This window comes from Chiloscyllium punctatum, chromosome 27, assembly GCF_047496795.1.
Source record: "Chiloscyllium punctatum isolate Juve2018m chromosome 27, sChiPun1.3, whole genome shotgun sequence".
NCBI classification, from domain to species: domain Eukaryota; kingdom Metazoa; phylum Chordata; class Chondrichthyes; order Orectolobiformes; family Hemiscylliidae; genus Chiloscyllium; species Chiloscyllium punctatum.
Window position 1 is genome coordinate 23,303,403 of NC_092765.1, and position 14,263 is coordinate 23,317,665.

Below are 14,263 nucleotides of genomic sequence, written 5' to 3' on the forward strand. Positions count from 1 at the left end.
CATTAATGGTCTTCAAGGATGGTTTCTTAGATGTGGTTATATTCTCTGAGCTGGGAAGTTGATTTGCAGACATTTTGTCCCCTGTCCAGGTGACATCTTCAGTACCTCCTGTGAAGCACTGCTGTACTGTACTTTCTGGAATTTAGTTGGCTCCGTTTCTGCTGCTACTCGTTGCTGGTTCCGGTTGTTTGTTGTCGTGGCCAGTATGGCACTCAGCCACAGACTCTATCAACAAGCACATTGACCTACACCCAATATACCGGCCACTACAATGGACAACTGGAATCAACAGAAATGGAACCAAATAGAATCCAGAAGACACAGTATAGCAGAGGAGGCTCCAAAGCACTGAAGATGTTACCTGGACAGGGGAGGAAACATCTGGGCAAATCAAATTCTGAGCTCGACGTACATACCCACAACCACAAGAACCAGAACCCAAGTGACAAAACTTTACATAACCCTTGAATGTTGTCTTAGACTTTTAAAATGCTTGAATTTTCTGGTGAGTATCTGAAATTGGGATAGATTTTACCTAAAATTGAGAAACAAAATTGCTTAACAGAAAAACAGCATTAGTGTTAATGTTGAATGTTTCAAATTAGGCGGGAATGGTTTCACAGTAGATCTTTACTTGCACTCCATAGGGGTGATTCCAAACTCCAATACTTCCTGCAGTAACATTACACACACAAAGATGCCATCTCAGGAAATCCCTGGTGACACTCCATGGATATAATAATTTTGATGCCCCATGCTTTTCAAAGTTGCAATTCCAATCATGACCTCAATAGTAATGGTCTATCACAGAACTATTCAATCTATTTCTGATTCAGATTTGTACTGATGTGCAACATTGTCTGTGCATAATTCTGTTAATAACAGATGAATAATCTGTTACTAATTTCAAATTTATGCTTATCTATATACTATGTCTATGTGTGGAGCACATTTCACTAAATATTTAATCTCTGATTATCTGCTTTTAGGAATTACTGGAGACTGGAAGAATCACTTTCTTGTGTCACAGAATGAGTGGTTTGATGCCATCTACCAGAAGAAAATGGGAGACTTCCCTCTGAAGTTTGACAATATGTGACTGATTAGACTTCATTGCCAAATAATTTGTCATTTTGAAATTGCAAACTGCGTGATTCTCTAATAAATTTCTATTGAGCTTTTCCTGATATATCCTATAAGGGCATGCAAAGACGTTGTAGGAACAGAAGTCTGTATTTTAGCTTTTCAAGTCTGCTCTATTTAATAAAAATGTAGCTGATCTGATTGTCACCTCAAACTCACATTCTTGCCTAACCATGATAATCTTTCACCCTCCTTCTTCGTGAAGAATCTATCCATCCCTGACTTAAAAATATTCAAAGACACTGTTCCCACTCCCTTTTGAGGAAGAGAATTCCAAATAAGCTACCCTTCATTTTTAAACAAAGACTTCTAATTCAAAATTCTCCCATACTGAGAAGTATCCATTAAACATCAAACCTGATAAGATCCTTCAAGATGGTTCAATCAAATTCGCTCTTATTCTTTAAAACTCCACTGGATCAAGTCCATCCTCTTCAATGTTTGCTCAGGAAACCAGGCATTGCTTTGGTAAACCTTCTCTGTTCTTTTTAGATTAGATTAGATTACTTAGATTAGATTCTGTTTCCAGTGTATCTGTATTTTTCCTTAAGTAAGGTGACCAACACTCTACACAGTACTTGAATATGGCCTGACCAATAGCCGGTATAACTGAAGAATTACCTCCCTCCTTTGTATTCACTTCCCTTTGCAATAAACAATAACTTCTTTTTGGATCTAAGCATTTCATTTTGTCTCCTGACACAACGATTCCGAGGAATTCCTGACTGGCTTTCCATTTATTTGCCTCAATAAACCCCTTTCTCAAAATTCTCCCTCACATATCCCAAACCTGGTCAGGCTGGCGGTTGTTGCCTTCCCCTTACAACTCCTGAACTGATTGGTTTTCTGGGCTACTTCAGCATTAACCATATTACTGTGCATCTCAGGTCAGATGTAGGCTACCAGATAAAGATGATGGATTTTCTTCCCTAAACAAAATTAGTGAACCAGGTGGATTTTACAACAATTAACAATGATTACATGGCCACCATTAGATGAGTTTTTGATTTCACATGATATTAAATTCAAATTTCACCAGCTGCCATAATCAGATTTTAACCCATTACCTCAGAACATGAGCCTGCATCTCCGGATTTCTAATCCAGTGATATTTTCATTATGCCACAGCCTCCCCCCAATAACAAAGAAATATATCCTGTATCCCTTCTTCACCACTTTACCAACTGCCCAGATATCTTTTGGAACCTGTGGATAAGCACTCTAATGTCCTTCTGTTGGTCTGAACTTCTCAGGACCATTTATAGAGTATTTCTTTGCTTTGTCCAAAGTTGCAGATAACACTTCTCCGAATTGAATTCCATTTGCTCATCTGAGCTGTGTCAAAATATTTTATTTTTCAAGGGCTTCTCTTGAGATTTTCTTCACGGTAACTTTTTGTATTTTATGGGCTACTTTTTGCAAGGGCTCCTTTCTCATGCTCACTAACTCCCTTCTGAGGTGATAAGGTCACAAAGTAACTTCTTGATTTCTCTTAATGCATGGGATATTTTTGCTGATCTTTGGTATATTTGGGCTCTCAGATTTAAAAGTTTTCAACAATATCCTCAAGTATCTTTACTCTAGTGAACTTAAAGCCACAATCATTAATTTCCTTTGCACCGCAGTATTTAAATTGGCATGAGACATCAGGCATACTTTAGCAATATCAGCCACTCTGCAGCTACATTTCCCTCCAGACCACAGGACTGGTAGCTTTGCTCCTCAGCCCCTGGCCTTATCTTCCATTGCCACAGTCTTCTGCCTGGCAACCTTACTGACTGCTCCCACTCACGTCACTGATGATCCGATTGCAGACTGTTTCTTTGCCATGTTTGCAAGACAGAACCAGCCTGTGACTGGAAGTGCAGCTCCTCACAGACATTGTCCATTATTTTGTTGGGATAGCTTTACTCTCAGTTGGTGTCCACATGAGATGGAATTAACTACTAACTTCATGGTGAAAGTGCTCCTGAGTAACAGCAACCAGAATATGATTGAACTTTACATACAGTTTCAGGGAGAGCAGTGTGGGACCAAGATTACTATTTTAAATTGTGCAGACACTTTGCAATAAAAAATAAATATCATGCAGCCTTGCCATGCTCCCTTATGCCTTAAAATGACTATATTTGCACATCTCTCTGGATTAACCTAATTATACTTTATTAATAAAAAAAAATTTCTAATCAACCTGCTCAGAGATGTTATTAGACACCCCTGGAACAGATAGGACTTAAACCTTGGCTTCCTGGCTCAGAGATAGGGCTACTACTACTGCACCATCTTCTTCTATACTTGTCTGCACTTCACTCCCTACTGAAGCTCCAAGCTGCCTCCAAGAACATTCTAACCTCCCTTAAGGACGGTGTCCCCGTTTCAGTTTTGATGCGTCCTGACAGACTTGCATAGGTCTCACCTTCCAGAGATACAAACCAGTGTGATTCTGGATTATAAAGCCTACATCCTGCTCCTGTTCTTTAGCCACATATTGTCTATTCTATTTGGCTATTCCTAATCTCATGAGCATGTGGCACTGGGAGTAATCCAAAGGTTTATATGACAAGTTTCACAAGAAAGTCAGTTTTAATATTCCAAATTCACAGTAGTTTCATTTGAAGGAAAACAAGTAACAGACAAAACAGTTGCCCTCCCAGACCTTTAATAGGCATAAAGTTAATTGTTTGTTCATTCTGTTTAATGGTCTCTTGTCTCAGGATATTACACTTCCCCATTTAGTGTAAATCTCAGCCATCCAATTCCTTATGATTAATCGTTTACATCTGTGGATTCTTCAGTGTGTTTTTCTTCTGTTTCATCATCATCCTCTGCAATGTCGTCTTCTGCATCTTCTTTCTTCTCCTCCTGTTCCTCAATCTCTTCATCAGAAACCTTTTCATATTCTTCAACCTGTGCATTGAGGTCCATGTTCATGCTGAAACAATGTATTCTTTCAATTCTATCACCACTCGCCTTGGTGTATGGTAACTGAATGTAATGTGGTGGTCTCAAATGACACAATGGCAAGGTCTGTGGCAGTCTCATCATCCTCGTTTTCCTTAACTTGTTTCAGCATCTTTATCAAAGGATGTCTTGGATTAATTTGAAATGTCTTCTTTTCACTCAGATGGTAACTTGTTGAAATATCTTATCATATTGAGAAATAAAGAGTTTTTTCTGAAACTGGTATTTAGCTGATTGGTTGTTTTGGTCTGCTTGTGGGTTTTTTTTTAAACTTATCTTTGCTTGTGGTGTCTGCTGTAGTTTGGAGTAATTTTTGACTTTGGATAATCTCACAGAACTGCAATAACAGAGAAGCCATTCATTACAACATCTCTCTTGATTTCATACTCACAGAAAGAATTACCTTGCACGTGTAATCTCAAGGTGAGGATGAATTCAAATCTCATCAAGACAATTTTTGGGTTTGAATCAGTTTTTTAAAAAATATGAATAACACTGGGATAAAAAAGTCACAACGATAACCATAAATCAATTTGATTGAAATAAAAATCCAATTGTTTCCCTAATGTGTTCTGGAAGGAAATACACTGTCATATTCTGATCTGGCCGACATGCGATGCTGGACACAGCACAATCATCAACAGAAATATTCCACGATTGAGCTTGCTATTGGTGTTACAACATATCTACACTTATATTGCCTGTAATATGTCTGACACAACTGATCATAACCCCTGAAAGGTTTTGGGAAAATTTAAGGATAAATTTCCAGGCAAGAGGAGACTCAAATCTGATAAGGTTGAAAGGGACTAAATACATGACAGCATGAAGTTTAAGACAAGCACCTGAAATAACAGGCTAAGCCCTCACCTCACTCTCCAGTGCAATCCAGAAAACCTTCTACCTTGGCCAAGTTTCAACTGTGCAATAATCATGAAAATAAGGCGGCCAGCACATCTGGCGTGGGCAGACTGAGTTTATTTTGTTTTTTCTGTCTGTATCACAGAGATTACTAAAATCAGTTTGTAATTAACAATTACATGATTGGGATTGTCTGCCCAGATTTTCTCCCACTGAACCAGGAATTTAGTTTTAGTTTATCAGTATTAGTTACCGATTTCCTGGTCTGAATCATAACACTTTGTGATGCATTCCTAAAATAAGAAGAACTAAAGTACAGATGAATCTGAATTGGACATTCCTCTAAGGAAATTGAACAATGAGGAAAGCCTCAATAGCTGTAATAATTTATTGAGTTACCTTCCAGAGGAAAATTGAACTGGAAGAGTTATTACAATCACATGAAGAGGTATGTGGGAATAAGCTGGGAAGTACTATTCTAATTACGCATGATGCATTTATAGGAAATGCTGTTCCAATGAAACAACATTCTTAAAGACTTCACCCTCTAAAGTTGGCACAGATTCAAACAGATTGAATGCATCCTTCAAGACTAGAAAATTGAAGTGAGTTGTAGTAAAACATATTTCAACAAGTTACTATTTGTGTGAAAAGAAGACATTTCAAGGTAATCCAAGACATCCTTAAGAAAAAGAGATGCTGAGATGAGTTATGGAAAATGAGGATGGTCAGACTGTCACAGACCTTGCCGTGATGTTATTTGATTCTGGATTAGTGGTGCTGGAAGAGCACAGCAGTTCAGGCAGCATCCGAGGAGCAGTAAAATCGACGTTTTGGGCAAAAGCCCTTCATCAGGAATAAAGGCAGAGAGACTGAAGGGTGGAGAGATAAGCTAGAGGAGGTTGGGGGTGGGGAGAAAGTAGCATAGAGTACAGTAGATGAGTGGGGGAGGGGATGAAGGTAATAGGTCAGGGAGGAGGATGGAGTAGATAGGTGGAAAAGAAGATAGGCAGGTAGGACAAGTCATGGGGACAGTGCTGAGCTGGAAGTTTGGAACTAGGGTGAGGTGGGGGAAGGGGAAATGAGGAAACTGTTGAAGTCCACATTGGTGCCCTGGGGTTGAAGTGTTCCGAGGCGGAAGATGAGACGTTCTTCCTCCAGGCGTCTGGTGGTGAGGGAGCGGCGGTGAAGGAGGCCCAGGACCTCCATGTCCTTGGCAGAGTAGGAGGAGGAGTTGAAATGTTGGGCCACAGGGTGGTGTGATTGATTGGTGTGGGTGACCCGGAGATGTTTCCTAAAGCGTTCTGCTAGGAGGCGTTCTGTCTCCCCAGTGTAGAGGAGACCGCATCGGGAGCAATGGATGTGCAGGTAAAACTTTGATGGATGTGGAAGGCTCCTTTAGGGCCTTGGATGGAGGTGAGGGAGGAGGTGTGGGCGCAGGTTTTGCAATTCCTGCGGTGGCAGGGGAAGGTGCCAGGATGGGAGGGTGGATTGTAGGGGGGTGTAGACCTGACCAGGTAGTCACGGAGAGAACGGTCTTTGCGGAAGACGGAAAGGGGTGGGGAGGGAAATATATCCCTGGTGGTGGGGTCTTTTTGGAGGTGGCGGAAATGTCGGCGGATGATTTGGTTTATGTGAAGGTTGATAGGGTGGAAGGTGAATACCAGGGGTGTTCTGTCCTTGTTACAGTTGGAGGGGTGGGGTCTGAGGGCAGAGGTGCGGGATATGTTGGAGGCATCTTTAACCACGTGGGAAGGGAAATTGCGGTCTCTAAAGAAGGAGGCCATCTGGTGTGTTCTGTGGTGGAACTGGTCCTCCTGGGAGCAGATACAGCGGAGGCGGAAGAATTGGGAATACGGGATGGCATTTTTGCAAGAGGTAGGGTGGGAAGAGGTGTAATCCAGGTAGCTGTGGGAGTCAGTGGGTTTGTAAAAAATGTGAGTGTCAAGTCGGTCATCATTAATGGATATGGAGAGGGCCAGGAAGGGGAGGGAGGTGTCAGAGATGGTCCAGGTAAATTTAAGGTCAGGGTGGAATGTGTTGGTGAAGTTGATGAATTGCTCAACCTCCTCGCGGGAGCACGAGGTGGCGCCAATGTAGCAGAGGAAGAGGTGGGGAGTGGTGCCGGTATAATTAAGGAAGTTCGACTGTTCTACGTAGCCAACAAAGAGACAGGCATAGCTGGGGCCCATACATGTGCCCATGGCTACCCCTTTGGTCTGGAGGAAGTGGGAGGATTCGAAGGAGAAATTGTTAAGGGTGAGGACCAGTTCGACGAAATGAATGAGAGTGTCGGTGGAAGGGTACTGTTGGGGACGTCTGGAGAGGAAAAAACGGAGGGCTTGGAGGCCCTGGTCATGGCGGATGGAGGTTTAGAGGGATTGGTTCCATGGTGAAAATGAGGCATTGGGGACTGGGGAAAAGGAAGTCTTGGAGGAGGTGGAGGGCGTGGATGGCGTCTCGAACGTATGTGGGGAGTTCCTGGACTAGGGGGGATAGGACAGTGTCGAGGTAGGTAGAAATGAGTTCAGTGGGGCAGTTTTCCATGGTGAAGATGAGGTGTTGGGGGCCGGGGAAACTTTTTCATGGTGAAGATGAGGCGATGGTGTTATTTGAGACTGCCAAATTATGTTTAGGTTACAATACTCCAAGGCATGTGGTGATAGAATTGAAAAAAATGCTTAGTCTCAGCCTGAACATAGACCTCAATGTACAGTTTGAAGAATGTGAAGAGGTTTCTGATGAAGAGGCTGAGCAGAATTGGACAAGACATTTGACGAAGTCAATCCTTTTCTTGGGACAGTTTCAGTCCATTTATTAAACTCAGCTGAGTAGAAAGTTGAGTTTCTTGCTTGGCAGCAGTGATTTGCCAATTAAGGGAATTATGGATTGTTAAACACCTTATTATAGACACAACTAACTTCAATAATATTCAGCTTCCTATCTTAGTGAACACATCAAATAAGCTAAATGTTGAGAAATCTCAACAGAGATATCAGAGCAGGTACTTGGTGACGTCATGCAGTGAGGAACTTTGATGATACTCAAAACCAAACAACATCTTGGAGCATGAACTGTGGAGGCCACAATAGTGGTCACTGTCAGTTGTATCCCTGCTCCCTGTTCCCTAGCCTATAGTGGCCTCCAATGCTACTCTAACTACTGCATACACCTTGAGGTATTTCCCGCCACTGTCCTTGTTCCGACCTCCACCAATGCCAATGCTTCCCAACACCACCACCCTCCCAGCCTTAACACCCCCAATCATTTTGCCTGTGTTAATATTATATGTTCACATTTTGAAATTAGCAGTTCAATGAAATTTGTATCTTTTCAGAGACAATCTTCAAAAATTTGGGAAATCAGCAGATGAGGCCTGTGGGAAAGACAAGCATTGAGTTTGTTCACCTCACTGCGGTAGCACACTGGAAATCAAGCTCCGTTGTTCCACAGACAATACAAAAATTAAAGATTTTACAAATTGTGCAGAATCCCCCAATTTACCTGTCTGTTACACCCAGGTTGACAGAAAGTATAAACTTGGTTTCTGTATTGAACAAGAATGTCTATTTACTATAAATTCATGGATTCTCGCTACGGTTTATGAACAATCATGAACTCTATTAGCTAAAATCTTAAATGGCCCCTTTTTATAGCTCCCCATTAATGGACATAGAACACAGACAGACACAAAATATATGCCATGGTAGTGGCAAAGAGTAGGAGGCGGTTCAGTGGTCCCTATCCACAAAGTTTACTACGATGAACTTACTGGCTTGTCAAATCCTGTCACTTCTGAACCTTTCTTCTCCAGGTACTTTCTTTTGCTTACAAGAACAACAGGGCAACTGGTTCGCACTTATGAAGTCTCTGACTTACTGCTTATGGATCACAGCTTACAGCAACTGAGGGGAGGAAATAAACTGGTTTTCTGTGACCTTGAGGTTTTTTTATTGCAATGCGAAGGACAGCTCCTTCCCTTCAGAGGTACAATGGCTTCTGTCTAAATATTCTCACTCACAGACATTCACCCAAGAACCAATCACATAGTTGTTGTTGAGCAGGAGGTGTTTGAAATTTGGTCTCTAGTCCATGGACCAATCAGCTACTCTTTGCCAATTGAAGCTCCATTACACACAGCCCCTTGGCTCCAGCTCATCTTTATCTCAGCTTAGAATTGCTTGCACAAGCAGCTGTGTAAACAGTATTTGCAATGAGTGTTAGGTAACTTACCTTTTAATTAAAAAGTGCAGTAATCCACACTGTAAGGATTCTATGATTCCTTGTTTTTTTTCTAACAGTTATTTTTCTATTTTGGTCCACAATCAAAAATACAGAAAAATAAAAAAAAATACAGCCTTTCCACAGTTCAAATCACAAGGTGTTCACATTGATAAATTACTGGACTGTCTTGTGTAAATAGATATTGGGTTCAATGCTAAATGTAAGATGCAGAAAAATCTTAAGCAAATGGACACCACTACTGTAGCTGATGGTCAATCCAAAGCTAACATGCAGCATCTTGACATGTTCCAATCATTCAGCTCCCTCCAATTGTTTGATGGCAGTGGGAGAGTTGTCAAAGTTTGGCATGTGATCCCTTTCATGTCTTAGAGCATCATTTCACCTCCAGGTCTGATGCTGAGACAATCGGTCAGGCAATGACACTGTAGGTAGAATGTTGGAAGTCTGTAGAAAGGAATATTGATGAAGTCAGGATGAATGCACACACAAAACCCCAGCTTCCACTTACAGCATCATGAACAGATTTAGGTCTAAATTTTGGTCATTGAGAGAATAATGCTGTGGACGCCAAATGCAATGAAGTGAAGAGGGTCAGGATACTGGGAAAATTTCACCTGGGCAGAGAAGTGTTAAAGGGAAATGGAAAAATGTTAATGAAACGCTGAAGAGGTTTGATCGAGTTATGAGTTAGGTGGAAGTCAGAAACAGGAAAGGAGCAGTCACTTTATTGGGAGTTTTCTGCAGACCCTCCAATAGCAACAGAGACACAGAGGAGCAAATTGGAAGGCTGATTTTGGAAAGGTGCAAAAGTAACAGGGTTGTTGTCATGGTGACTTAACTCCTGTACTATTGATTGGAACTTCCTTAGTTCAAATAGTCTGGATGGAGCAGTTTTTTGTCAGATGTGTCCAGGAAAGGTTCCTGACACAATATGAAGATAGGCTGAATAGAGGGGAGGCCATACTGGATTTGATGCTTGGCAACGAACCATGCCAGCTGTCAGATCTCTTGGTAAGAGAGCATTTGCATGATAGAGATCTCAGCTGTGGATGATAGCGATCATCTTTACTATACTCATGGAGACAGACAGGAACAGGTGGAATGGGAAAGTATCTAATTGGGGAAGGGGAAATTATAATGCTATTAGGCAGGAACTGGGGTGCCTAAATTGGGAACCGATGTTCTCAGGGAAATACATGACAGAAATGTGGAGGTTGTTTCGGGAACACTTGCTTTTAGTGTTGAACAGGATTGTCCCACTGAGGCAAGGAAGGGATAGTAGTATGAAAGAACCTTGGGTGACAAGGGATGTGAAACATCTAGTGAAGAGCAAGAAGGAAGTTTACTTAAGGTTGAGGAAGCAAGGATCAGACAGGGCTCTAGATGGTTAAAAGGTAGCCAGGAAGGAACAGAAGAATGTACTTAGGAGAACATGAAAAAGGTTTAGTATGTAGGATTAAGGGAAACCTTAAGGCATTCTACACTTATGTGAGGAACAAGAGCATGGCCAGAGTAAGGTTAAGGCTGATCAGGGATAGTGGTGGGAACTTGTACCTGGAGTTGAAGGAGGTAGGGCTTTTGCTCCTGAGAGGGATCAATGTGTTAGAATGGACTTATACTTCTGATTTATAATTGAGTCACCTCATGTTAATTTTAATTTGTGAAAGAATCCCAGAATTGTGGTAGAAAAAATGCATTTTTCCTTAAAAGGTTTGATGGAGAAACCTTGGAGTCAATTTTGGAACATTACGCTTTTAAATATATGAAACAAAACCCTGCAACAAGCTGTCATGCCACACCAGATCTGTACGATGATGTCAATGGCAGATTTTATAGAGAAGGTGAGTAATGCTGTAGATCACAGGAAATAAGTAGATCAGTATAAATCAGTGTGAAGTTTTATCTGTTCCAAATGCCGATAAATCATTTGGTTGTGATTGATCACCTTGAACATTCGTGATCCTCAGTGATGTATTTCTTACATTGCCTAAACATTTGTAGATACAATTGAGTACCTGAAATTAATTCCCTTTCAGACAGTGGATTGCCAAAAACTGAAATGATCGACATTTTTAAAATGTCAAAGCATATCACTTAAATTCCCCAATTAAATTTCATTGGTGAAATGGAAAATTATATATATGTTCTTGTAATGCATTTCTATTGATCCCTACAAGTTGCTCACAAGGGGCAATCACATCACTTAGCTACTGCAGAGTCTATGATTTTGGAGGCATTCACATTCATGGATATACATCCTAAATGGATGGATTGTTGGATCATAGGATTATCCAATTTTCTGTGCTAGTGTTGAACTAATATGGTTATCCTTCATTTCGGAACTGTCAATGTTACTGTATCAAAATCAATGTGATAGTGTGTTTTAATTTAATGTTTTAATCTGGAATGACTTTTTTTCTAGAAATTCTTGGAGATTGAAAGAAGCACTTTCTTGTGTTTCAGAAAGAATGGCTTGACTCCATCTACCAGGAGAGAATGGCAGACTTCTCTCTGAAGTTTGTCTCTGATGTTGTTGACATCCCTACCTCCCCAAGTATCCAGGAATTTGAAGATGTTGAAAATGTTGTCGCAAGTATAATTTCCCTATTAAAAAAGGGAGAGGAGGGAAAATGGAGAACTAAAAACTGGAGGGAAACTGCAGAAATCTATAATGGAAATGTAGTATGAAAACAATTAGATTCAGGGGTCTTGTGGTGCAATGGACTTGTCCCTATGTCAGGTCATATCGCAGCTGCTCCAGAAGTATATAATAACATCTCTGAAGAGGTTCATCTAGAAAATATCTATTCGAGAAATTGGATTAACGGCTCTTGTGTGGCAGTTGTCATGTTCGTCTCCCAGTACCAGGGTTCAAGCCCCATGAATTCCAGAGATACTTAACAACATGTCTGAACGGGATGATAAGAAAATAGCTGTTAAAACTGTTAGGGTTCTTGTGGACGTGGTAGTGACCCTCCTCTGAGCCTGAAGGCCTGAGTTCAAGTTCCACCAGCTCCAGACATGTGCAATAATATCTCTCAACAGATTGAATGGAAATTTCAGCAATTGGTCAATTGTAATATGGTAAAAACAATGACGGCAGATGCTGGAAACCAGATTCTGGATTAGTGGTGCTGGAAGAGCACAGCAGTTCAGGCAGCATCCAAGTAACTTCGAAATTGACGTTTCAGGCAAAAGCCCTTATTCCTGATGAAGGGCTTTTGCCCGAAACGTCGATTTCGAAGCTACTTGGATGCTGCCTGAACTGCTGTGCTCTTCCAGCACCACTAATCCAGAATCCAATTGTAATATGGTAAGACAGCATCAAAACTGATTGACAAAAAGCAAGTTCTGTTCAGTATTTTGTTTTAGCCACTAACTCGTAGGGTGGAGACAGAGGCACAGGTGGATGTAATGTATCTTGATTTTCAAAAATCTATGGAATAGATGTCATTCAAATAATTGTTACACAAAACTTAGAATCATTGGATTGCCAGTAGTTCCTTGGAAATTGGGTCACAGCTAGACAGGGTGGTAAAGAGGTTTCTTAGTAAGTTTGCTTTCATTGCTTTGACCACTGAATATAATAGTCAGAATGTCATGTTGAGGTTGTACAGGACATTGGCGAGGCCACTTTTGGAGTTCTGTGTACAATTCTGGTTGCCCTGCTCTAGAAAATAGATTATTATATATTGGGAAGAATGCAGAAAAGATTTCCAAGGCTGTTCCTGGGACTGGAGGGTTTGAGTTATAAGGATAGGCTGGGACATTTTTCACTGGAGTGTAGGAGGTTAAAGAATGACCTTATAGAAATTTAAGAAGTCATGAAGGGCATAGATAAGGTGAATAGCTAAGGCCTTTCCCCTAGACTACAAGAGTTCAAAATTGGAAGGCATAATTTTAAGGTGAGAGGAGAAAGATTTAAAAAGGACCTGAGGGGCAATGTTTTCACACAGGGGGTGGTTCTTATGTGCCACGAACTGTCAGAGGGAGTCGTTGAGTCAGGTACAGTTACAACATTTAAGACATTTGGACAGGTACACGAAGAAGAAAGATTTGGACAGGTATGGGCCAAGTGCAGGCAAGTGGGACTAGTTTAGTTCGGGAAACCTAGTTAGCATGGACGAGTTGGACCCAAGGGTCTGTGTCCGTGCTCTATGACTCTGTGACTCTATGAGAAAGGGTTGGTAATTGGAAAGCAGAGAAGGGATATATCGGTCATTTTTTGAGATTGCAGGCTCTAACTAGGAGGAATATAACATGGATCAACATTGGGGTCTCAGTTTCTAATATCGTAACAAATCTAAATTTTCTCAGAATATTAAAATGATTGTGAAAGTAACCTGTGGGACGTTACACAGAGGTTATGAAAAGATATGGACAAGTAATGTTCAGATGCAAGACCATGGCAGATGAAATATAAAGTGGGGATGGCATTAAATTCATGACTTTGGTGCAAAAACATTTTTAAAAGTCTGCATTTATCTTTCCATGGTAAATGACTGGGAAAATATGTTATTTAGAGAGCTTTGATTGTCTTTGTACACGAATCAGAATTAACATGTCGGTACTGAGAAGTGTGTGTATCTTTTTCGTTTTATGTACTGTTGAATGTGGACTGAAATGGGAAAAGGACTATTTTTCAACTGAAGGATTGTGAAAGGAACTGTTGCACTTTCTGAAAAATGAGCAACAACCACTTATTGTATTTGCTCTTTACCTGGTTGTTTGTTCAACAAGTGGGGGTATATTGAGTTGCAGATGAACTGGAGCCTGGCAGTGTGTACAAAATGAGATCCAAATGACAACAAGTAGCTGATTGGTCTGTGAAGTGATGAGTAGTTAGAGTCATACTGTCATAGAATCCAACAGCATGGATTCAGGCCCTTTGGCCCAAACTGGTCCATGCCAACTAAAATGTCAATCCATGCTAACTCCATTTCCCTGCACTTGTCCTATATCCCCTCTTTCCCTCTAACCTTAAACTGATGCCTTCTCATCCTCGATTCTCTAATCCTGGAAAAATGACTGAGCGCATTCACCCTATCCATGC

At 41.0% G+C, this 14,263-nt stretch overlaps 1 protein-coding gene across 4 annotated transcripts in view; it reads left to right on the plus strand.

Moving 5' to 3' along the window:
• The window catches only part of LOC140453545 (amine sulfotransferase-like), a 29,680-nt gene extending 25,411 nt beyond the window's left edge, over nt 1–4,269 (plus strand). For all 4 annotated transcript variants that reach the window (XM_072548321.1, XM_072548319.1, XM_072548320.1 and 1 more), the window contains exon 7: nt 990–4,269. In XM_072548321.1, coding sequence (XP_072404422.1) covers nt 990–1,099 — 110 coding nt within the window. In that variant the 3' untranslated portion in view covers nt 1,100–4,269. The remainder of the gene's footprint in view (nt 1–989) is intronic.
• The last annotated feature ends 9,994 nt before the right edge of the window (nt 4,270–14,263 follow it).